Raw genomic sequence first — 26,210 nt, 5'->3', positions numbered from 1 at the left:
CTGGTTTAACGAACTGCAGTGAATTTAAAACAATTAAAAACATACTTGGCAATTCTATAAACTTCAATCTATTTATTAACTATTTTGGAACTAACTAAATACCTAGAATGTCACAAAAATTCACAGCAAATTAAAGACCTACTGCAACTCGAACATTATTTAAAGAAGACACGATCAATATTTGATGAAAAAGTAACATTTGACATGAGTGACTGTCCCAAATTTTACCAAATACATTTCAACCAATCACAGTGCTGAACAATTTGCATCTAAATCAAAAGCTAAGCAAACAGAAATGTATCCCCAAAATAGGACTTTCTACAGCTATGTCAGCTAAAGTGCATTTAAAATTCAGTACAGTCACCCTTCAATTATTCCTTTCAATTAAATAAATTTTAACCAAGAAATTAATCTACTGCGGCTGGGCATTTCTCTATTCCACAGAAGCAAACATTTTTTCACTCATTCTCTTTTAAAAAGCAAATTTAACAAAACTACTAAGACAAAAAGGATGACCTAATTAGTACTAAGTAATATTTAAAGCTCTTATATATAGTACACTCTTATTGCTACCCTAACTTCCATGGCTTTATCCTCACTGATATTGTTTGATTTATCTGGCACTACTGCTGCTTGAGCATGCAAATTCACATCCTCCATTCCTGTATGCACCCAACATACACAGGAGGAGTCAAACTGTAAAGAAAACGTCCTGTGAGCTTTGATTCAATTACCTGTAAGGCACTGGGGTGCTCCAAGGCCAGCAGGGACAGCCCTGGTGACCAGAGCTCTCCAACACACAGACCCACACATGAGCCAAAGGCTGGAAGGAAAACTCCCCAGAACCAGCAAGGGAGAGCACCTAAATCTGTTCTAGGAATCTCTTACCCCTTTCTACCTGACAGACAGTCCCCCTAGACAACCTGAACCCTGAACAGATGCTCTCCCACTCCTCACCATTCAGCAGAGCGAGACATGAGAGACGACGTGCAATGAAAATGTCCTGTATTTATTTCCTTACAGTCCTAACTCCTGCTAAAACACTGAATTACTAGGGCTGTACTAATTAGTTTGTTTCAGTTATCTGAACAGATCTGACCAGCTAGTTACAAAAAAAACACCCATCTAAATTAAACAAAGCAATATTGGATAAAAAAATACAGGTCACTGAAGAAACAAACCATCAACAAATATAGGCAGGTTTATTTCAGCATGAGCCTCTCTCTGCTCTGTTCGGCCCCCAATTCCTATATATCAAAGCCTTTAAGTACACACTGGCCTTAAACACATGCTTAAAAAAGCTCTGCCCTGTTAGGACCTTGCCTGGCACGCAGGACGCTGGGGACTGCTGGCAGTGTAATCCCCTGCAGTGAGCCTGCCCTCTTTTTCCAGTGTGTGTGACCTACTCTTGGAATTTACGTCCAAAACAAAAAGATTATGTACAAAAATCAAATCCCAAATTGTGTCAATATGATGATAATGCCCAATGCACAGCACCCTGTGAACTATGCTCCCAAAAGGCCACTGAAAGCAGCAGTCACACCTGTGACAGTAACTGCAGTGCAATAAACACACCAAAGAGACTTCAAACTAATACTTGCCAAACATCAGTCCTGCAAATTTGTGCCACAAGCAGCCAATTCATATTACATAGCAATGGCCTACAGGTCTTTCACATACATAACTTTTTCCTTACAACAAACTAATAAAATCTCTAATATTCTCTAAGTTGCATTTATTTAGCATGAAAATGGTTTAAAGAGTTTAAGTCAGTTGTATTTTCTAAGGGACAAAAGTGTATCTAGGAAAGAAGTAACCCTTTTTTCAGAATCATATGTACTAATATGTTTTCTACCATCTAAAACTGAGAACAGTCCTTAAAAAAAAAGTTTTTAGTTAATACCAGTGTTTTGGAGCCTCCCACTGGCAGCCATCACACAGCTGAAGTGAACTATCAGCTGAATGGAGGGTTTATATCCAGCATCAATGACTATTTTGCTTTGAAAGAAATTAGTATTTCTGAGTTCCTATTTTAAATGCAATTTAAAAGATCATAAAGAAAAGAATCCAGCATTTATTGTGTGTCTCCCAGCAGACTACTTAATGTTCAAACACCTACTATGCAAAGGTCAAATGATTTCACTGAATGTAACGGTGACAAAAGTATTCTGCAGCACTGAAAAAATAACAGATGATCAAAGAAAAAGATCTGGACCCGAGATCTCACATGAGTCACAATAAATAATGTAGATTCAGTTCACTAAGAAAGAAAATTGCAAAGTTGTGTCAGGAGAACCAGATTAAGAAAGATAATAGGTAAAATACAAATTACATACTTTTGGCAATGTTCTTCATAAAGGAGTATTTTAAAGTAATATAGCAAATGAATTTTTATAAAAAAATCCTCAGCTCTTTTTACATTAATACTGCCTGCAGAGAATTGGAAAAAAAAGCTTATTCAGATGGGGAGCCTCTAGGGTATTCTGCTGCAGGCAGCAACATGGATAGCTGCAGTCAAACAAAAACCCAGTGAAAACAGTTGTGGTAGTTGTAATATACACAGGGCAAAGCTACAGTGAGCACCCACTGAGGAGTGGGACAGGTTACAGGTAAACCAGAATGAAAAAAATCAACTCAAATGCTTGTCTGAAGCAAACAAAGGCTAATAGGCACCAATTTATTTTCCATTTTGCTGTGCTTTTTCTTCCTTGATATTTACATCAAATATTTTAGGTTCTCCTTCTATCTACCATAAAGAAGTTCCAAAGTGCACCATGCACAGCTCTTGCTCTGGTCCTGGCTCTTCAAAGCCAAGATCTCAACAGCAGCTACAAAGAGCTGGAAACCAACCCAGGAGCTGCCTATCTGCCCCTGTGGTGGGTTTCTGTGTAACTGAATTTGGTGGTGATCAACTGCACTGGATATGGGGAGATCCAGGAGATCACTCCACACCAGAGGAACATCAAGGAAAAGAGGCAGAAAGGCAGCTGAGCAGCAAGCATAAAAACCAACAAGCAGAAGCAAAGTATGTGTAGAGAGAGGGGAAAAAAATGGAAAACTACATGGCCAAAAAAACCCAAACCCTCAAAAGAAAAAACAACAACAATCAAAACACAGGACAAGGCAGCAAAGAAATAAGAAACAAGACAAGGGAACAAAATATAGGGAGGGAACAAGGTAACTAAGAGCACAAGCACAAGGCAGTGTCCATTTCTTCTCTTTCTGGAAGAGAACACAGCATTTTTTACATAAAAAAAAAAAAAAGTGAAAGGGGGTTATTAGTTAGATTTCTTTTCCTAATTAGACATATCCAATCATGTCTCAAGCAAGGATGGAAGATAAGGTGCTAAGCTAATATTACACCTGAATGGAACTTCTGTTTGTGACCTCATAAAAAGAAAAAAAAGAACAGCGTAGATACCACTAATTTTATATATTAATACAAGGTAGATAATTTCAACTACTAAATTATGTTCAGAAACATACATACGTTTTTTTCTGTGCTCAACCAGCTCAATGGCCTGCTTTGCTGAGCATTTGGAAAACCAGTTGTCCCCCAGAAGAACAGTGATCTCATTGGTGCGGACAAGCTTTCCTGGCATGAAGGCAAGAGGACCAAAAGGTACCTGTCAAAGACATAGACACCACTAATGAAAATAAAACTCTGGCAGTCATACACGTCTTAAGTTCTTTTAAAAAGCAAAACACAGATTTTAGAAAAATAAAAATTCTACAGCAGCTATTTAGTGAATAACCCATCAAAAATATTCAAATTATCAGACCCATTTGAATTTAGTTCTGTATTTAGAAACTATGAAAACTTGAATTTCACCAGACAACTTGTTTTGTGACACAGAACTATAGTACAGCTGAATGCTCACTTGCAAAACCAATTCACTTCATCTGAACATACAAACCTTGATAATACAAATTATTTGAGTTATATGCAGACTACATTCATTTCCTAATAAAAGCCAGATTAGCTTTGCTAAAATTTTTAAGAATATTTAAATAGGTATGATCAACTCAAAGATGAGCTGGTCTTCTCAGAATCTGTCCAGCTAATAGTAAGTACCCAGAAACTCCAGTGTGAAACACTGAGGCTCCCAGCAGGACCACAGACATGTCGTGTTTAATCTCACTCTGCTGGGTCACTCACCACGCTGCAAACCTCAACCTCCCAGGGATGCTCCACAAACAACTCTCACTCTCTAACTGCTCTCCAGGCACAACAGATAAAAGAAGGACACTTCAGGCAGGAGTACATAGGTGACAATCACATTTCAGAACTTTACATCGGCTTTCTAAAATGTGAATCCCCTGTTTTAACATACATTGCAACATCCAGGACACTGGTTTTATAACTTAAGACAACTTCTACTACCCAAATTTTACAGGCAGTACTTGGGCAAGTCCTCTGGGTGAGGAGGAGCCTTGGCCACCCCTACCCCTGAACCTGCCCTGGCACTCTGACCCCCAGGCCCACTGCCACCTGCCTGGCTGCCTGCGGGCTTCAATCGTGAAGAAATTCAGAATCCAAAATCAAACTGATCTAAAATGGAGGTGGCATAAAGTCCACATCCACATCAAGTCTCTCTCTTTTTGGGGTAAAAAGAGATCTATCTCAGATGGTTTGTATCAGCTCCCTCTACTTTACTCCTTCCTCTTCAGCTCCTCAGCACAGCCACTTGCTTTCTCATTGTTTGTGCTGAAGCAGAGCACTTGGCCTAGTGGATCTGTTTCCTTGGAAAGCAATCTTCCCTCTCTTCCATATCCAGGAGGGTCCCAGTGCTGGAAACAGCTCTCCAGCAGGCAGGACCCTGACACTAAGACCATGCAGAATGTGCTTTTCCTACACGTGTGCCCTCCCTGACTTGGTGTTAAAGTAGCAGACAGCACGAGTTGCCTGTTCACTCTTCCCCCAAAATGATGAAAGCAAAATCAAGCAAAATTAAAAGCATATGATAATATTTGGCTAACAGGATAGGAACTGTTTCTATACATTTAAAATAACAGATGTGAGTTAACATTGTTGCTTCAACTAAGAATAAGCACTAACTAGCTGTCTTTAAAAATAGGAGAGTTTCTATGCTTCGAAACAACACAATATTTATGTTTTGCATCACATGGCCACACATACACACACGAGAAATGGACTACACCGAAAATCCAGAGGTGTATCACCAGCACAGCAAAGGGAAACCCCCCCTTTTCCCACATGGTGAAGTGTACTCTAACACTGTCTTACTAAAAACCCAACTCTGTATCTAAGCCAGGCTCCAAGGAAGGCAGCAGTCAGGCACTGAGTGCTGAAATCAGCCACTCAGTTATGTGCAGTACAACTGCCCTGCCTTCAAGGATTTATCTTGAGTTGAACCTGAGAAAGGAAGAGGAAAAAAGAGAAAGAGAAGCCAATTTGTTCAAAATTTTAGTGAGTGCAAGCCAACAGGGCAAATTTTACACAGGGAGTTGTGCAGTTGTTAGGGAAGATTCAGAGCACCACAAAAGATTGCTATGTCAATGGGAAGATCGGTGGAACAAAAGTTAGCAGCACCTTTTTATGTAAAAATCAATGTTCTAGGGTTTATTTCCATGAATCAGGAAATACTACAGCCACTTGCTTCTCAGGAAACGACTAAGTACCATAATTCAGTCATAATTATCGTTTTCTATACAATAGATTTACATATCAAACATGTCAGGTTTTGTGTTAAGCATTTATGTCATCAGCTTTCAGTTGTCAGTAACACTGTAATTTATAATGGATTTCAAAGAAAAGAGAAAGAAACAAAAGCAAAGGTTTAACTATTATCATAATAAAGGTAACATTACTAAGTACTGGCAACCTGACTAACACCTCACCCCCAGTGGAGGCAGCCCAGGTTTTGACAGTTTTAGCCCATTTTCCTGTGTGACCTCTGCCACGTACATACCATGACATCGTAGGACAACTTGTCAGGCAATGTCTGGAGTCGCTCCTGAAGAGCCTCATAATCACTCTCCACCTTCTTCCTGTTGACAAATTCAAGTTGGTTCAATTTCACAGCTAAAGTAAAGAGTTAATGGTTTTCTGCTAGTAAATCAAAAACACACCAAAAATACAGAAAAATGAACTGTTTTACTCTAACACATACAGCTGACAGATTAATAACTCATTTCTAAGAGACATGGGATGACAAACATAATAGCTAGATTATTTTCTAATAATGTGTATTAGGATAGGTAAATGATTATTTTAGACTGTGCATGTCTTGTTCAGAATTAGAATTTTTCATGGTGCAAAGAAGCAGTTCTCACTACAATTTGGAGTATCTCACTCCATGTTCAAGCCCAAGTTATAACACCACCAATATTTAGAAAAAGAACTTAAAATCCAGTTTATGCTTTGTAAGAGGCAAATTCTTCAAATACTCATTTGTAATACAGAGCTCATATATTGACCTTGGTTTGAACTGACATAAATGAGCTAAATTTTAATTAATTCTGATTTTCCCATGAACTTTGTATTCCTATCAAGAGTCAACGCTCCTGAAAGATGGCTCAACCACCAGGATTCTGTCACATCTTCAAGCATCCCTTCTGATACTTATCTAAATTGTAAATAAGGCTCATGCTACGTATTGCTACCCAGGAGAGAAATGGTTTGGTGAACTGGGACAAGGAATTCATTCCCATGGCAGACACCTTGCTTTTCATAGGACTTTACAAGAAACAGTGGTTCAGTGGCTGCAGGGGTTTTACTGTGTGCAAAACAAGCAACTACAGTCCCTCTAAAAAAGCCTTTTTTTTTGTAAAGGCATTCTTAAATACTTAAATTTGTCTGGAAAAAGTCTTTTAATAGATGCCTGCCATTCTAAAGATGATCAGAAATCAGCTCCTCCATGAAGTAGCTGGCATATAAATGTCAGGTTTGATGATATTGTTTACTTGTACTTCAAAACAATAAACATATATATGGTAGTAAATTCTGCAATAAAAGGCAACTGAAAGCATAGAGCAGCACACTGAACAATGCTGACCCAAGATGCAAATTACAGGTTTTCTGAGGATGATTCAGGAAAGCAATCTATAAATGTGCTGAAAAATGAATGTCATAGTTGATAACACAACTCTCAAAATATTACCATTGATTTTCTTAGATTCATAAGCAGAGTGAAATCTTTTTCAGCATTCATTTTGAAAAATTATCTCATACTCTTATATTTGACTCATTTGCTTCACAGTCGAACTCAGGTGTAACCACCCTACATTATACCTATTTTAAGTTGTTGAACTTATCCTGAGAAAAAGAATTTAGGTTTTTATGCCACTTGGACATTAAAACCATATTCCACAGAACTGAATTACAAAAGATGCCTGCTGCTGCTTTGCTCTGACAGCACATTTCTCCCAGACATTTTAGGCAAGCCCTTCTGTCCATTGCCCACATAAGAGTGAAAACATAATTCACTTCCTTCAAAGAAGGACAAACTCATGAATCTTAGCAAAATGTACCGAGATGTTTTGGGGGAGGAAGGAATATAATGAAAACTTGGTGTCAACAATAACAATCAATTACTTAATGCTATTTACAGAACCCAGCCTTCGCCTGGAGAGATCTGGATTTGAGAAACGGACTCCAAGCAGCCACTGAAAAACAAGGCCTGGCACATGTCTCAAATGCAGGAGAGGACTCCATGGGAAGAGCCCAGCATGAAAATCCCCCATACACAGCAGGATTAAACATTTCCATCATTTCATGGCTGAAAGTCACTCAACATTTCTTCATTAACCTGAAGACAGTAAGGTCTGACTGCCGTGTGTTAGTGAATAATCTGATCAGGGTCCAGGAGAAATCACTTGCCACAGTATCTGTGCTACTTTAGAAGCAAAACATCCTCATTTTTGTACTGGGACAGCTGCCCTTTGCTGAGCAAACCTTCACCATGGCAAGCTCTAAAAGTGGGGTCACATCCTGAACTGGGGTCATGCAGATAAAGAAAATTTAAACTGATCATTTTAAATAATTGGCCTCAAACAGCATTCCTTAAGGCAGGAAGCTCTCTCTTCACGCATAGCTGATGCTTTCACAAGCACTGGGGTGGGCCAGTGCTACAGTCTGCCACAACAGGCAATGAAGAACCAAAGGGAACAGGGAGGAGGAATACTGGGACACCAGCTCTGAACATGTCCCTAGAAGGGGAAATGCATGTCTAGCTACTAATCCCATACCCAACCCATTATTGGATTCATGGCTTTAGAAATATACTTCAAAAAGTGCACTGAAAAATGGAAAAGAAAATAATTTAATGGAAATATACTGAAGCTGAGCATTTTAAGACCCTATTGTTATTCACCCAATTCTATTTCACATCCTTCTGTGTCACTGACTACTTAAAAGGTCTTATATGAACACATTATTCAGCTGAAACAAGAGCACTCAGCTCTTGCACAATCATGATCTAAGTAAGAGTACTAAATTTTAAAAAAAATTTAATAAAGATTGTATGGATGCTATACAAACTGCTTTTCTATATAAAAGAAATCAGTAAGATATTTTTTTCATTAGAGGTTCTGTGGCAAACACCCCCAAGTTCATGGGGTCACTGCCAAAGTTTACATAAAAGCAAACACAGGAGCAACTCCTCCTTCCACAGCCAACACTCCCAGGCCACTCCACAAACCTCAGCCATTATAAAAAGGAAAATAATTGTCACAATTTTCCAAACGCTCAAAAATCTGTTCAAATTTTGCAGCTTTCTGCCAAATAGCTTATTTCTGAAAAGTCCTGTCTCTGAGTGGAAGAATGCACATGCAGAATTTCACAAGGGAGCCAGCAGGCACAGACACTGCAAAGCTCCTGAGAAAGGGCATGAGCTAGAGATATTCTGCCTGCCTTCACCACAGCAGCACCAACAGGCACTTCAATATTTCCCTTATTGAAAATTAATGCAGCCTCTGAATTTTAAGCATAAATGAAACATATTAGTTTTAGATTATTTTTGCGAGCCAATAGTCAGAATTTAATATGATGATGTGTATAGATTGCCTTGATTTTTTTTCCTCTTATCCAGTGCTTGCAGCCTATGTGCATTTAAACTAAAAACATTTGATACACACTAAATATAAATTATTTGCTTGGAGATCTTTCAGGCATGAAGAAAAAGCCTCTTAAAATAAATTTAAAATATTATATGCTTGATGGTGTATAACCAAAGGTTTAATCTCACCACTAAAGGGGCAGTTGCTGTGATGTTGCAATAACCCTGCAGACAATAATCAAGACAGCTCCTGTTGTTCTCTCAGTAAAATCATGGTAAACACAGCATGGATATATTGTAATTTGATATCTGTAAGATCAACTGTTATATCTCACAGTAACTCATAATATAAGATTTCATTCACCATTAAATGTACATTTTCCTCAGATGCCATACAAAACTATTATTTACTAGGTATGTTTTCTATTAACCACAGATTGCCAACAGGGAAAAAAATGCCCAGAGATAATTTTTTTATATAACAAGCCATTTATTTTAAGTATTAAAAATGAAGCTTTAGCATGTACTTTACTTGGGGCGGGGGGGAGGTATCAGTGAAACATTACTTTCCACATTGTTTCAGCACATAGAGGGGAGCAAGTGGAATTTCCCTCCTTGCTCCATAGTCAGAAAACAACAATAATTCTACCCTGGGAGCACCTTTTCACCATTCAGGCAGATTAAGCATGCATCCAACAAGGTTACTTGGGCAAAAATGACAGATGAGATAGGTTTTTAAGGCAGAAGTATAAACACTGAGGCTCACTGTATTTGTAATTTAATTGTATCAGTGAGAAATAAATATATTTTAAGGAGAGTACATTGCAACAATTCTGAGCTATCACTAACTATAATCCCCAAAACATGCTAGCAGGATTTGACTCCCACCAGAATAAACAGCAATACTTTACTAAAACATAACTCATCAGTATTTTAGACATGTAGACTTTTTTTACTTACCAGTGCTGGATTTTTTCTTGGCAGCCAGTGACCACCTGTCATCAAAACAGATAACTACTTGTGAAAAAAACAAAGCTAAGCACACAGCTGCAATGTCAATGCATCAGAAACCAGAACAGGAGCTTTACAGATTTGGTGCTGCCTCTATCCACATTTTTATTTGTCAGGGCAAAGGCGTGTGAATGGTCGTTCTTAAGCAGCACACTTTATCAAAGGCTAATGCAGAGTGATAACCACAGAAAAAAATTACAGCTTTTCACTTCTTATTTTGGTACAATACCTGCTCCATAACTATTATGTGACACGGGATCTGAAATAAGTAGCAGTCTGTGCAATCTGCTGATCTATTTTCAGTGTTACATGTTTGCAGAATAAGAAAACAACATAAATTATAACGAGACATCAATGTAACTCCCATACTCAGTCATTAAAAAGCAAAACAAATGAATACCACAGCACCAAAAACATTTTTCCTCTATCAGTACATCAACAAATGTCTCCACTGGCCACTTTAACTTGAAAAAGCCCAAATCAACTTTGTGCTGTATAAATACATGGGTATTTGACATCAGGATGGGCTGCTGGCTTCTCTTCTTTCTGGGTGTCAAAAAAGGTATTTCACTTACTTCCTTATGCCACAGGCTTTCCCAAGAGATACAAAAGAATTTACAAAATAAAGCACTGTTAAAATTAATACTTTTATCTTTTTTAACTGCAATTCCTTCGACTACATATAGCAAACAGGCAGGATGCTGAAACCTGTGACCTTCTCTGCCACAATTACATGCAGATTTTGTCTTTCAAAACATATTCTGATCTCTGAATAATAGTTACCAAAAATACAACAAAAACAATTTCATTCAATTATATGAAATGCAATGAAGCCATGAAGCAGTTAAATATGTCTAGACAGTTTCTCAATATAAGCATTTTCTAGATTTTTTTTTACAAATTTCGTTTTTCCTATAGCCAAAATAATGCTAACATTCGAAAGCAATTAATGAGAAAATTTGCAGAGAAAACAATAACATACATTCAAGTACCACTGAAATCACTGGAGCAGATAATTCTTTTTTTTTTTCCCAAACAACAGAATGAAAGACATTTTTTTTTTTCAGTTAGCATATGTGCAGCTTTTGCACAACAGATCTCAGACCCTGCACTTCCTACTCATGGAGGAGTAAAAAAATGAGACTACTTTGTGAGCTAATAATTCTTTAAACAGAGCAAAGTTCTTAAATGAAAAGGATCAGCTTTACATTTGTGGTTATGTTATTTCATAATCCATCAGGAAAGTCAGCGAGGTAGCTCATCCCACATAAGCCAAGTTTAAATTTATCATTTGCTTTAAACTCCTACAAATCAAATGCCTAGCAAAATATCTTCCTTAATGTGCAAGGCAACTATTTTTAAGCTTGAGAGTAAATACACAGACTTGTACAGTACATCAAGCCAGAAATCTAATTCATACCATTAATATGAAGCTCATTTTAAGAGTAAAGTTTCTGCAGGAGACATAAATTGTCTGGTAACAAAGCTAAGGCACGCTGGAGCCCCTCACTAACAAGTTGAGGAGTCCAAGCCTATTCTATCCACATCCTTCATCCTTTCACATTTGGCAGTGATTGTGAAGTACACAACACAATTTAGCATACAAAAATGTTTATGAAATCCTTTAAGAAAGTTTCAATTTAATTGCCCCATTACAGATGAAGATGGAAAAGACAGGAAGCTTTCCATTCCCAATACATGACTTTCCATGCATGAAGTGAGCTGAAAGCACAAAAAGAAAAGCCCTGCAAACCCTAAGAGCAGCATGTTCATTAACCTCTACATGATAATCCTTTCGTAGCTGCATATTAACTAGTTACATATTCATAATCATTTACATTATTTAGAGGACCTTCTATGAAAATTTTCAGGCTATATCCATTAGCCACAATGTTAAAGGTTGCAGAAGATAGTCTACTTAATGTTTCCAGGAAGCTTTTTTAATTAGTAAATATGTAAATTGGGCACATATGCTTTTTATGTTTTTAAGAAACAGTCCATCAGCAAAACAGCAGAGGGGCATATGCTGTATCCATCACCCTTTATCGCCCTTAAAAAAAAAAAAAAAAAAAAGAGAGAGAGAAAAATCAATAACACCAATCAATTTTAATTTAATTCTTCTTCTTTGATATAATCTCTCTTGAAGGGATACCAAAGGGTGGAACCAACAACAAACCTTTTCATTTCAGTGCCAGCATAAAATGAGACCTTTTACAGAAGTGCTAAAATATACCACCTTAAAAATGTTGCAGGCTGCACTTCTGGAACTGAAGTCTATTAAAGAATAGAGAGAATAAATATTGAAAAACAGATGGAGATCAATTATGCATATGACCTTTATTAGGTCAGTCCCACTGTTTGGATAACAACTGGTCTTATCAAAGCAAAGAAACAAATAGATAAATATATAAACAAATCTTTGATTCTTTGCCTTTAATCAAACACAGGAAAATCATTAGCCTATCTTCTACACATAATTTATATCCAGAGTTACAATTGAAGAATGAAAAACCCTTTTAGGGTAAATAAAATAAATGACCTGCCTGTTTATTCATTGAGTTCAATTTACCTGGACAGCTAGTGCCACCATGTATGCCTTACTTTTAAGGCATCATAGTGAAGTGGTATCAACAAACTCTGAATTCTCCCCTTTTAGGCATAAAAATGTATGAGTTTGTGAATGCACATGGTTATCAGTGGCTTATCTGCATACTAAAATATTTATTAAACTACATTTGCAGCAGACTTAACATTACCTAATCATGGGTCTGGTTATTAAAACAGGATCCACTGTCAGAAAACATATTCCATAGTCTTAAAAGAAAACAAATAGGCAAATATCTTGTTTCCTTCCTTTTCACCAACAGCAAGTTGTTAAAATGCAGTGCTTCTCCAGCCCCTGACCCTCCAGAACCACACCTGTGAGCTCCACAACCTCCTTGGGACAGGGGAGAGGCCACCTGCACAAATTCCTGCTGGATTAAACCCAAACCCTTCCAGCAGATTATGTGCTTGTTCTGCTCTCACTGCTACGTGCCTGAGCTATTTCTAGGGATGCCTGTGCTGCTGCTTTTAGGGAATCCCTCGTTTGTAGGTGTCACAAGCAGAGCACGAGGATCAGCTTTAGACCTGTGATCTCGTCCCAGGTGTCCCAGTTCCACCTCACCAGTGTGATCCCAGGGCAGATTGCAGGCTAATGACTCCAAATCACCCCCAGGCAACTTCTATCATCCAGCCAAGGACTTCATTAGCTGACCAAAGACAAAGAACTCCTTCTCTCTGCAACACATTCTCCCTTCCCTATCTATTTATATGCTACTTTCTCCATCACCTTGCATTCAAAGAGTTCAAAATCTCCTCCATGAATTCAAGCAAGCAGCACTTTGAAAAAGCAGTGCTCTGATTCTCCAGGCTGAGTTACAACCACTGACTGTGCTCAGGGCTGGGAAGGGAAGCCAGAGCTCCTAACTCAGCAGCCAGGCTCTACAGTCACTTCCAACATTTCCCTGGCAATGATCACAGGTGAGAAGGATGCTGTAGCACAAAGCAGATCCTTACCTGTATGTGCCATAGGTCTCTGACCTATCCCACATCACCCCAGCAGGTTTTCACCCTCCTGTACAAGGGCACTTCCTTCCTGAATCTTATTTTTCCTGATCTGTGACTTCTGCAGGTGCTTCCATTACTAACAGCTGAATATAATTGTCTCTGGTGCTTCTGATTAACAAAGTGTGGCACATAGAGGTCTCTTCTCCTCTCCATTCCCAGACTACATTGTTTTATTCAGGTACTTCTCCAAGGTGGGGGGCATGCAAGTGAATGTTTCTTCCTACTGAGCAGCTGGGCATTGCCTACAAGGGTGCTGGGTTTAGCACACAGAGGGCAATTCTCTCTCATCCCTTCTGAACAGCAGTAAGACAAGCTGCCAAGTCAGAAACTTATTTATGTCTCAGCTTGTGAAAAATTCTAAGTAACAGAGCTGGTGCTGGTATCACCTGCAGGCAGTTTGGGGCACCAATGCTGAACCTGCTCTATGTGGCTCATGCAGTTATGTTCAAGTCCAGAGAAGAAGAAAGTTTTAAGTTTCCAAGATGGAAGTTAAATTCAATGAAAACGATGCAAATAAAAATGTTGCATCAGATTAGGAAGAGGTCCTAAATTAATGAGAGGCCATTTCCACACTTGCAAGTGTGAAGGTGGAAATGGGAAGCATGGCACAAAAGCAAAGCTTCCCTTTAAACAACTTGCAAGTTAAGCACCTAAGAGGCCAAGCAAATGTCTGCTGCTTCTACATGCACACTTGAGCACTTTGCTTCAAAACTCTGACTCACAATCTGGCTGGTCTTCTGAAATTAGAAGCTAGGGACACAGATTTAATCCCAGCTCTGATTCCGTCTCTTCTATATGGCCTTGAGCAAATCACAACCTCTCAGTCTACATTTCTTCATCTGCAAAATGGGGATAATAGTATTAACCTACCCACCTCAGAGTGTTTAATGATGATTAATTAATGTGAGAAAAGCACTCTAAAGATGTAAGAGCACTATATAAGTGATAAAGCATTATTTACCACTTGAAAAGTAATCTGAATAAAATCAGATATGCAAGTAATTTGTTTACATGTAGCAATAATATAATTTGTGACTATTTAATCTTGAATTAGTCTCACTTTAAACATCCCTTTCAATCACATTTCCAGTTACTTAGGGAAAAATGACAGTATGGAATACTTTTTGTGGAAGCAAAGCAAGTAATGAGGTGGTAATTAAAGTAAGGGTCTAATAAAGTCTAAACCCAATGACTTGCCTTCAGGAGACTGTCCCTGCCATTTGGGATTGTAAAAATCTCTCTGTTTCAATCTAGATCCTGTCGTTCAGAACCTCCCACCAGTGTATGCTGGTTTCCTGAAATGCAGATCCATGTTTGCAAGGCTCATGATAAATCCAACATCATTTCCATTACTGACCTCCTTCAGGTGACTCCAACTCTGCATAGCTCTAAATGTTAAATATTCCACATTCAAGTATTTACTGTGGTTCATACATGCACATGAGCTGACTCCATCTGGAAATGTTTGCAGTATCAAAACCCTCTCTGCCATGCAACTCATGCATGAGATTTCCCTCTTGTACCGCCAAACACTAAAATTTCACCCATGAAATTACCAGTTCACATACCACTTTACATTACAGAACACTAATGGGTGGTCAAATATTTAATCATCTCTTGGTAAAAAGGATGTAACAAGCCACAGAAAAAAAAATAAACATTTAAAATGAATTTTCATTTTTTCCTCTAGGAAACTACACAGTACTTGCCTAGAACACAGCAATCACTGATGGAGAAAGACAGAATTAACATTTGTACAATTGTTTTTCCTAAAGCCCCATTTTCAATCAAAAAATGAAATAAAACTATTAAAAATTCTTCAGTCTGTTGGCACACTGTATGATCTAATGCAAAAGGAAGAAAGCACTTCTGAGTTCTCATATTCATTTATTAAATCGTATTATTCAAAAATGCTACATTCCAACAAATTATTAACATAAAACCCCCTTTGGGTTGAAACTTTTGCCTTTTGAAGAAATGTGTTTGGGAAGAATACTGCAGGAAAAGAGAGAAAGAAATCTGAATCATGGCAAACATTTTTTCCTGAAATAAAAAATGTTACTTAAAAATATAGCCACGACTTTTACTTCTCTTTACAAGAAAACAAGTGAAGATCTACTATTTTTCTATTAATTGTGTACACACCTGTGGGTCTTGCAGTTTTGCAAAAAAAGTAGTAGATAACTATTATTTATCAATAAATAAATACTAAATTCTGACCAAAATTAGTTTGGGGAGCTCGAAAATTCTACACATCAAAAAACTCCACAGGCAACAGGATGACTTCTGCTGAGTGAGTTCCACAACTCCAAACCAACTGAAGTGGGGCATGCAAGGAACACAGAGTAAGATCTCATCCTTCACTGGCAGCAAGCCAGTGTGCATGTCCTGGAACTTCATCTTGAGACAGAGGTAAGAACTTAAAACTTGGTATTTCAGCTGAGGTCAGGTAAACACGTTTGTGTGGCTACACCATAGCCAGGCCTGCCCAGGTACCCAGAGAGCAGCAGACCAGCACAGGCACAGAACTCCTATGATCTAAGCAGCCCAACATCTCAAGCAGGTTTTGCAAGCTTCGATGGAGTTTATGGTGCAAAAAACTATGCTGCTAGCAAAACCTAAGCTTAACTGGCTTAAAATTGCCATGAGCTGTGACACCTGCCTCACAGACATAGCTGCAGGCTGTGGTTCAGCTTTCAGCCACAGTCCTGAGTAAACTCAGCATCATCCCTCCCTGGCTCCTGCTACTCATCCTCCCAAAGCTGACATGATCTGCTGACAGCCATTTGTAACCACATTAGGGATCCACAGTAGATGAAAAATAGTCCAGGAAGGAGGGAAAAAAAAAAAAGGGGCAAAAAGGTCAACAATAAAGTTTGTTTTTAAGCTGGATCCCAGCCCAGTTCACTAAGCACTGTCACAAATGGTCCACCTTAAAACTGCTGAAGAACTGAAAGAAGTACACACAAAAAGATTAAAAAGTTGTTCAAATTTAAATCAGCTGGACAACTCAAAAGATCATTTGAGCAAGGGTCTGAGACTGTGGCTCCTGTGCTGCAGCCTATGCTAACAGACAAGAGGAACTACAAAAGCAGCATCTGCACAGTGCAGCAGTGTCCCAGTGCAACCACACAAACATGAAGCCTTAGCATACCTGCTGCTCTTGAGGGCATCAAGAGGAAAGCTCTGATGCAAATCCACCTGCAACACTGGAGGCTCAGACTAAAACAAAGTATTATTTCACAACTTCAAAGGATGAAAGAAGTACTTGAGACAAGAAGCATTCAAACAGACCTGACAGGTTACGAGCTGAACCTGTGGAATGGAGATCTGCAAAGATACTGAAGACCATTCCCAAATGGTACCCTGGTCACTGCATCTACTCACAGCCTCTGCAGACAGCTGTAAGAGCAGCACGATTGAGTAACACTTCAATTTTGTGCATATAATCTCATCTACACATTTTAGTTACCAATGAGGTTGAAAATACACAGGCTTGCCCTCTCCAGAATAAAGGCAATGCTCTTTAAACTCTTTTGTCAAGTCTCCTCCAATTACCATTAAAAAGCCTACTGAAGATCTGTTAATTTATTTCACAGCTCTTGGCACTATATAAACTTGTGAGTATTTAACTCATACTAATAAGAACATGGACAAATATTGACTAAAAAACTAAAAGTGATGATCAATTAACACTGGAAGAACAACAAGTATTCCATAAAAAGCTTCCAGATCATGACTGAATTAGCCCTTTTACTTGAATGCACCACCTGAAAAAACATTACTGGAACCAGTGGACAGGGTGGAGCGTATGTTACCACAATTTCCAAAAAGGTAATTGTCCAGGTACCTTTTAAAAAGGAATAGGGCAAAAAAAGCTTCACACAGCTTCTTTTAAAAAGGAGCACATCAAACCAAGCTTTAGACACTGTTCTCTTTTCTCAAACAGTTATTGTGCAAAATGAAGTCCTGCTGCACTGGTGGCTCATACCCAGGCATTCTCTGGATTCTGTGAACTTGGACATGGGTTGGAAAAAGTGCAAACCATAGCAGACACTGCACTGGAAAGCACATCTGAGTCTCATCTGTGAGTCCGCAGGCAAGCACCTCCAGATCTCCAGTGGCTCCTGCAGCAGCATCAAGTGCACAAGACCCCACTCTCTTCACTGCTCCTTTTCAGACTGCAAGAACAGCTCTAAAACTGCCTAGCTGCTGATTTCATAGCACAGATATTACTTGAAAAAGACAAACAGAAACAGTCAGCCCCAGAAGCAAATTGTGTAGAAGAGGAAACAATTTTAAAAAGTGTAAGCTTAGGATTCTGTGACTTGTTTCTCCATAACCCACCTACAAGTTTTTTAACTGTCAAGGAACTTTTAAGTACCCAGGATCTGGAAAATCATTTGGAAATTAAATATTATACAGCTCTACCATTTAAATTCATAAAAATTAAGAATATGTCACAATGCACAATGGCCAATGAGTTACAGTAAGAGCTGCACTCAATCTAATTGTGCTTTGCTGTCATGGTGAGTGACAGGACAGTCACTTCCTTGTCCTAATTTTTCTACAAGAAAAATAAAAAAGTGTGTTTGTCTGTGCAATAAAAAAAAAAAAAAATCATATTGCCATCCAATACTGGAATCCTTTAGATTCTCCATGCCCGTGTCTGCACTCTGCAAACGTCTCTTGGGTCTAATTGGCTCTGTAATGTCTCCCATTACACGTATTGTCATTGCATTGCTCAGGAACTATAGAACATATCATCCCACTGTAAATTCACTGTCTACACAAGTCTTTCCAAATCATACACATCTGACTTGTCAACTTCCCATCAGTTAGTAATCCCAACCCACTTGATTGCAGGAATAAATGTATATCAAATATTATGTTTAAACGCAGGCCCTATAGCATGAGAAAGCTCCTATTTAAATATTCATTTTATAATTCCTCTACTAACTTGCAATAGATTTACTGCAGTATTTTCAGCTAACATATATTGCTTTTACAAGTAATCCATGACACATACATTATACTCTTCTTACAGAAATATTCAAAACTTTATGCAGGCATTGTGCTTCCAATGATGGTCTTTATCATGAAAATTACTAGATATTCTTCTATAATTTATCCCCAAGATACACATTCTAAGTCATGTTTTTATACAAAGTGCCTTTAGTAGGAGCAGTGAAAATTGCTTTTAACAGTTTGGTCTTACTATCACCACAAATTAACAAGATGAAATCTGTCCAACAGGCAAGCAGTCCTAAACACGAATTAAAATTACTTTTCACCAGGGGTCCTAAACCTAGAAGTTGCAGCCTCCATCCGATTAAAGACAGAAATTCATGGACATCCTTTTCTTTCAGTATTTTTAAGCAGGAAGGCAGCTTCAGTTCACAAGTTCTCCAGGGCAGCTCTTTAGCACTTAAAAGCTCAAACCCACAGCTGAACCAGGGCTGCACAATGGCCTGGGTGTTAAAATAACCAACCACAAATCAAATATTATCTTTAATGCTGCAAATAGGTACTGCTGTATTCCACAATTTTACTCAAGGTTGCCCTCAGATTAATGCGAATAAATAGGTTTCCTTGTACTTAATCAAGCGTCACTGGGACAGCACAACACCCCAGTAATTAAAAGAAATGTATCTGCCTGCCAGTATATAGAGATATTGTTCTGGCTAAGTAACTTTACTATTTTCCATGATCCTGACACTACAATTACTAGTTTACTGAGGTACTGGGTAACTAATTCTCCTTCATCTTTGTGCTGAGACAAAACAGGAGCCTTCAACTTCAGTGATTCTGCGGGAAAAATACAGATCTCCGAGAAGAAGCAGCTGAAATGAAAAGACCTCCTCCATCTTAAAATACAATATTTTTGTAACTGAAAATACCGTTGTAATCCAATTATATATATTCATTGCATAGAGGAAAAAGTCTACTATGTCTTCATCACGACACTCCATTGTAACCAAGATATGTAGTTCTTTAGTATAATTTCATATTGAAGCTGAAGTGTTCCATTTTTTTCAGCCAATTTGCAGAAATTATGTAAAGTTTCCCTATGATAAAATATAACTTTGGTACATCAGCCTAACAGAGGCTTAATTAATGGTCTCCTGGGCCTCTTTTCCACTGGAGCAGATCTGTTTAAGAAGAGTCTTAAACTTGCTTACAGAGGGGTCTTACCATGAACTGGGAATAATTCTCTGTGGCTATGGCAGACGTGTGCTTACACATTAGGCCTGACACTAATGTACCAGGGAAATTATTCTTCACCAGATTCCACCACCCTGAAAATTAACGGAAGGAGCCCAAGCAGGCGAGTTCCTATCAGCAGTTATTGGCATGATGGGTTTCAATCCGTGCAGGGCAGATGTTGCAGAGGATTCCAGCAGTCCCTCTCACTGTTCATCCACACTAATGGTCAGCTGGCTACACAGGTCTTTTAGTATTGATCTAAAGGGTATTCAAAAGTAGACACATTTGTGCACACAATATTCTAGACAAGGCACATTTTTATACCCCATAGGTGTTACTCACTTTTTCTCAACTAAACCAGCATGTGACAAAATACAGGCTGGAGATAAAATCTTCCATTATAACTGAGAAACTCTTAATATGCATCTTACCATCTGCTTAAAAAAAAATTTAATCACGTGAGCAGAAAAAGTGAAAGGTCTGCAGACTGTATTTGTGTCAACAACACCCTGCACATGACCACGAGCTATTTCCAGTGACTCCTGCACCCACACAGAGCTCACTGAGAGGCTGGAATCAACAAGCCCCAAATCGCACTCCTCAGGTTTTCAGGACCCACTTCAGTCAGATCACGAGTGTAATCTGCACGAAAAAGTATCCCGAGTTTTGTGCTATGGCCGCAGGTGGAACCAGCTCTGAACTCTTGGGAATAATTCCTGCGGAAAAATCTGGTTCTTTGAAACCAATTTCAAATATAACCAATATTACCTAATATTATCAAATATAACCTAAGGTAAGTCATGAACAACTAAGTTTTGACACACGGTCTCCTCAGGCTGGCCCAGGAGCACGCCGGCCCCCGGCATGACGCGGGTCACAGACACGGCCGGGCAGATTCGAAGGCGTGACTGTCCCGGAGGCCGGAAAAATCCCGGAGCGGCGTGTAGAGGATACAAACACGCGTTCATGGGCGCTGCTAACCGCGGCAGGCTGGGGCAGCAGCGGGGCACGGGGTGCGGGCAGGGCCTTCCCTCCTGCCGCCTCCCGACCTCGCTCCCCGCGGCGGCCCGGGGGCTGTGTCCCCAGCCCGGGGCCCCCGGGCCCGGCCCGTGCCCCCCGCGCCCCCCGGCCCGGCCCGGCCCCGGTGCCCTCTTTACCTTCTCGTGCTCCTGGCGGAGCCGCCCCACCAGCGCGGCGCTCAGCGGCGAGGCGCCGCCGCCGGGGGCCTCCATGCGGGCCGGGCCGCGCCGGCGGTCTCCGGGGGAGCGGGAAAGGGAGGGGAGGGAAAGCGGCCGGTCTGGGCCGATCTCCTCAGCAAGGCGAATGAGTCCTATAGAAATGTTTGTGCAGGGCGAAGCGCCGGCTCCAGAGCCGCATCCACGCGGGGGCCGCCGCCGCCTGGGCCCGGGGCGCCGCCGCTGCCGGGGGAAGAAGCATCTCAGTGTCGCATTCTGGGCCGCGCCGCCGCCGCCTGGGCCCGGCTCCCGCTGCGCCGGGGAGAGCCGGCCGTGGGTGCCGGCGGTGGGTCCGGCCGCGCCGCCGCCCGCCCGCCTGCTGCACTCTGGGTACGCGCCCGCGGCCCGCGGGAGGCACCCGGCTGCGAGCCGCGAGAGGCGGGCGCCCCAGCCCGGGGGTCTCCAGGGGGCTGTGTCCCCGGTACTATGTGCTGGGGGGCTGTGTCCCCAGCCCGGGGGTCTCCAGGGGGCTGTCCCCCCGGTACTATGTGCCGAGGGGCTGTGTTCCCGGTGCTGTGTCCCGAGAGCTGTGTCCCCGGCCCGGGGGTCTCCGGGTGTCCCGGCCCGCCTCGCCCGCCGCCCGTGACGTCACGCGGCCACGTGCCCTCCCCCGCAGGCCCCGGGCGCCAAGGCCCCGCGTCAGAAAGCGGAGCCGCGGCTGCAAGGCGCTCAGGTGGGCCTGCACTAATGCCGGATCCACGCAGAGACGGAGCGGTGTGTCCTTTGTAACTGCGAGGTGCTGTCACAGGCAGTGCCCTCGGGATGCCGGCTCTGGAGAGTGTGTGTGTGCACTGGCAGGGCGGCTGGCGCTGAACAATCCCAGAATCAGAGAAAGAACCTTAAAGAGAGAAAAGAATAATCACGATTAGAAGAGACTTTCAAGATCATCGAGTCCAACCATCTGCTCAGCACTACCCCTGTAACTCCTAAACCACATTGCCCAGCACTTGTGCCACACACCTCTTAAACACCTCCAGAGGTGGTCACTCCATCACATCCCTGGGCAGCCCACTCTGATGCCTGACACCCAAACAGTGAAAAAACTTTGTTACTCTCAAATCCAAATCCCCACATCCCCCCTGCCTGAGCGAGGACACTGCTAGACCAGGTTGCTCCAAGCCCCATCTAACCTGGCCTTGAACACTTATGGGGCATCCACAACATCTATGGGCAGCCTGTGCCATGACCTCACCACCCTCACATGAAAGAATTTCTTCCCAATATCTAAATTTCCCCTCTTTCAATTTTTACCCATTACGCCTTGTCCTTTTCTACAGTGGGCTACCATGACTTGGCAGATTGCAAAATACTCATTAAAATCACTTAGAGCAGCACTCAGACTTGCCTACATGGAAAACTCCCTGCGAGTGGAGCAAGTGGTGTACAGCCACCCTTGGAATACCACAGGTAATTTATGTGCAGTAAAGTCACCAGCCAGCTCTGAGAATGCCATCAGACACTTCTGGCATAACACGTTGGTGCTGGAAGGGAGCCATGCTTTAACCGTGCTGGATGGCAGCACTGCTGAAGGCCTGAGCAGCTTCTCGTGGTGCTTGATGCCACCCTAGCAGGTCTATTTCAACTTGTACACTCCAAACACCACAGAGCCATGTTCAGTCATAGACCTTGTGTTTAGTGCTCAACCTTTCCCTTGAGTGAATGAGGTTATGTGTTATGTTTGCTGGTAGAATTGAGGGGCTCATATTGTCTTCCCCACAAGGTTACTGAGTATGTCATAAGATGGGGCTACAAAGGATGGTACCATGCCTACATTTAGGTCAAGGATTTCCTTCTCCTGCCAAAGAATCAACATTTCCTTTCCATGAGTAGAACTAACCCTGTGCACACCACAAAACAACTGTTTGTGTTATACACATGACACAGTATTTGCTGTGCACTTTTGTAAATCCATGTTCCCATCCCCCTTGAAGAGCTTGCTAAAGCTCTACAGATGAGGAATTTAGAAACAATTTTCAAAGCATGATTACTCAAGCTGGAAGTTAGCTTTTAGCCAGACTTTAAGACAGCTTCCAATATTGCAAATAAAAATTTGCAACTGCAGCTGGGTAGTTTGGTTTTTGAAATAACTACATCCATAATCTTCAAGAATAATTGAAAGTTAGCTAAAATCTCTGGCATGTGTTTGTCACTGAGGGAGGGATTCTGGATCCTTTAAACGGACAAGAGACATCTATTTATTGTTGTCAGAAAACAGCTCACCAGCAAAAGGATATCTCAGGTTTAAACAGGTTATACAAATCTCACAGCCCTTCTAAATGCCCATTGTAGGCAATTCCTTTTAAGCTTGCTCAGAACCTCTTTGGAACTTCATTTCGGAGTTCACAGAGGAGATAGTATAAATACAGGTAATTTTTAAATGTTCTGGCTGATTTCATTTCAACTCAACTAGATCAGAAAATAAAACAGATGTACAATATAAAGATACAGTATCTTATTTGAGATTTTAATTTTTTGCCTGACATAAAAAACCCTTAAGTAACAAGAGGAGCCACAAAGTAGGAATTCTGTATCACAAGACACTATATTCTAAATAGATTGTAACGACATGCAATCGTTTCTCTTGGTTCCTCTTCCAAAGACCTCACCGTGTCCTGTGCCATTGAGTAGACCATTTAGTCAGTGAATGTGTTGGGTTGAAGGCCTGTGACAGTTCCAAAGTGAGAGGCTACATCATTATCAGAGTAATGACTGCTTGCATTGGGTTGTACTGATGATAGTATGGAATAGTTTATGGCATCCGTTTGTACATTTTGTTTTTCATCTGCCAATGAAGAAATATTCTAATAGTGACAAACAGATGGGATACAGCATTTGCCAAAGAGCAATGAAGCCTTTCACACATTCTTTTGCACTTATAACCTGTACAAAACCACTGTCACCAGTGAAACTCTATAGATTATAAAATAAATCAAATTGAAATTTGACCTTCTAAGCTGCAGATTTTTGTTTACTTGTTTACAACATTAAATCTTTAGATGCCCTACCAGATGATTTTCATAAAACCTTGGAGAAAACTCTGGAGGACTCTCTGTAATTAAGTGAGGGAAAGGCAAATAAGCAAAGCTTACATGTTCTCTTCCAAGTGTCTGGCTTAGTGCTCAGCAGACATGCCCGTACTGGAGCTGAAGACAGGGCTGTTGGCAGAGCTTCTTCCAAACACCAAGCTGGTCAGATTGGATGAACTTTTAAAATGAGAAATCAGTGTCATGTTTTCAGTTCTGATAAGAACAGGTCAGCTGTACCTGTGAGAGCAGTGGATTAGAAGCAAAGTCTTAGAGAGGTCAAGTTAAGTTGGCAGCAGAAAACCTTACACCAGGGCTCTTGCTTAAAGACATTCTCCTTTGTCAAAGAAGTCTGTGCCTTCTCCCATATTCATTCAAAGTCATTCACCACCACTCTGCAAAGACAGCAGTCACCAGGGAGGAGGAAAACAAGGAGAGGACAAAAAGGAGGCACAGGAGAAAATGCCCCAGCCAGTCTTTCTGCAGAGAGAAAAAAAGCTGAATCCATGACCCCTCTGTTTTACAAAACCAGAGCCTTAGATCTAAAAACATGGATTGCAACAAAAAATTGTGGATGAAGACAGGAGGACTAAGAATCTTGGAGCTCACAGTGTGTGTGCAAATACATGCAGAGCTATGCTAAGAACAACAGTTGTGTGGGGATTGGCTGGAAACTGAGTACAGGGGAAAAGCAACAAGAAGGAGCTCATTGTTATCAAGTGGGAGAAAAAGTTATCCTGAGGCAGAGCTCCCATGAGAGGAATGCATCTTTGGAAAACAAGATGTGACCCATGTGGTCAGAGATGTGACCACCTCTGTTGTCAGCACATGGAGACAGTGTGAGAACTGGAATAGTGAATGAACTCCCCAGGCCATGAGCAGGCTCCCTGATCTGCTGAAGGGAAATTTCATACTCAGTCTTATGTAATGAAAAGCACGTTCTAGAACTGTTGGAAAAAAACCCAGACTAGTGTCCTTTTGTTAAAGCTAACTCATAATCAAAGTGCCATAAGACCAAGTCCATCTTCGGATTGTATATATAATTCTGGCTGCAACACCCACCCTGCATGCTTATTATGAACTTTTAGTGATTCTTAAATTCCTGTGAAAGATTAAAAGCCTTTCCTTGTTGCTGTGATTTGCCAGGAGGATAAGTGCCCCAGCAAATATTTAAGAATAACTGTCTCCACTCTGCCAGCAATAATTGAATCTTTTTTCTATCCAAAAGTTTTATTCTTCAAAATCACTATTAACTTTTCTAATTAATGTTTTTTATGTTGCAGATAAGTCCTTTTGGGCCTTCCTGTTGAAAAAAAAATATGGCCATGAGTCCCCCTCCTTTGGTAAATCAGGAAGGCAACCCAATTCCACTGGAGCTACTTAGAGGAGTGAAGCTCTGCAATGCTTGCAGAACCATGGTCAAAGCCTGCACCTCCCTCAATTTAATCAGCCTGAAACAGCCAGTGTTTTTTGTTCAGATAATGACAGTGGAGTCAAACTACAAGACACCTTTCATTGTCCATACATAGAACAAGTAAGGTTCTTATTTGGTTGTTGTTCTGAAGCATCATGGCGCTGACATTAGCATGTTCCTTTCTCCTGTCTTTTCTCATTAGAGAAAGGTAGGAGGCTTCAGGGATGACACCAACATGCTACTCTTTTTTTGGTTACATATTAAATACCTTAACTCATGCTTGAAATGTAAATTATGGGGCACTAGATGACAGCTAAATGTTTATGTTCTCTGTGTCACCAACTTAGCCTCATCCTTGCTATCCATCCACACAACTATCCTATGTTTAACATTCTGATATCTGAGAACCATCAAACTGATATTCCCCTCAGGTTCAGTTTTTGGACAGGGTTAAGTATTAAGTAGGTTGATGTTCATTTGTCTCTGTGGGGAAAAGAAGGGGCCTGATTTTCTTGTTGAAGCCACTGGATCTTAAAGTCCATCAATATAGTATGTTTTGTTTCCACATTGGTAGTGATGAAGAGGAGTCTGGATCTGTGTATTGGATTCAGTCAGGACACAGCAAATTGTCAGAAATAGCCCATACCTATGCAGACACACACATTACCACACACATCTATGAGCAGCTAGT

The 26,210-nt window shown here is 40.7% G+C and overlaps 1 protein-coding gene across 1 annotated transcript in view; it reads right to left on the bottom strand.

Moving 5' to 3' along the window:
- URI1 (URI1 prefoldin like chaperone) overlaps nucleotides 1–21,466 on the bottom strand; it is a 40,928-nt gene extending 19,462 nt beyond the window's left edge. The window contains exons 1-4 of the mRNA XM_041458881.1: nucleotides 21,005–21,466; nucleotides 9,981–10,015; nucleotides 5,934–6,012; nucleotides 3,491–3,626 (exon numbers count right to left, since the gene is read on the bottom strand). Coding sequence (XP_041314815.1) covers nucleotides 3,491–3,626; nucleotides 5,934–6,012; nucleotides 9,981–10,015; nucleotides 21,005–21,079 — 325 coding nt within the window. The 5' untranslated portion in view covers nucleotides 21,080–21,466. The remainder of the gene's footprint in view (nucleotides 1–3,490; nucleotides 3,627–5,933; nucleotides 6,013–9,980; nucleotides 10,016–21,004) is intronic.
- Between the last annotated feature and the right edge of the window lie 4,744 nt (nucleotides 21,467–26,210).

Source organism: Pyrgilauda ruficollis, unplaced genomic scaffold (assembly GCF_017590135.1).
Source record: "Pyrgilauda ruficollis isolate IOZ18807 unplaced genomic scaffold, ASM1759013v1 scaffold13, whole genome shotgun sequence".
In the NCBI taxonomy this organism is placed as follows: domain Eukaryota; kingdom Metazoa; phylum Chordata; class Aves; order Passeriformes; family Passeridae; genus Pyrgilauda; species Pyrgilauda ruficollis.
The sequence above is the reverse complement of the archived record's forward strand: the minus strand, read 5'-3'. Positions and strand labels throughout refer to the sequence as shown.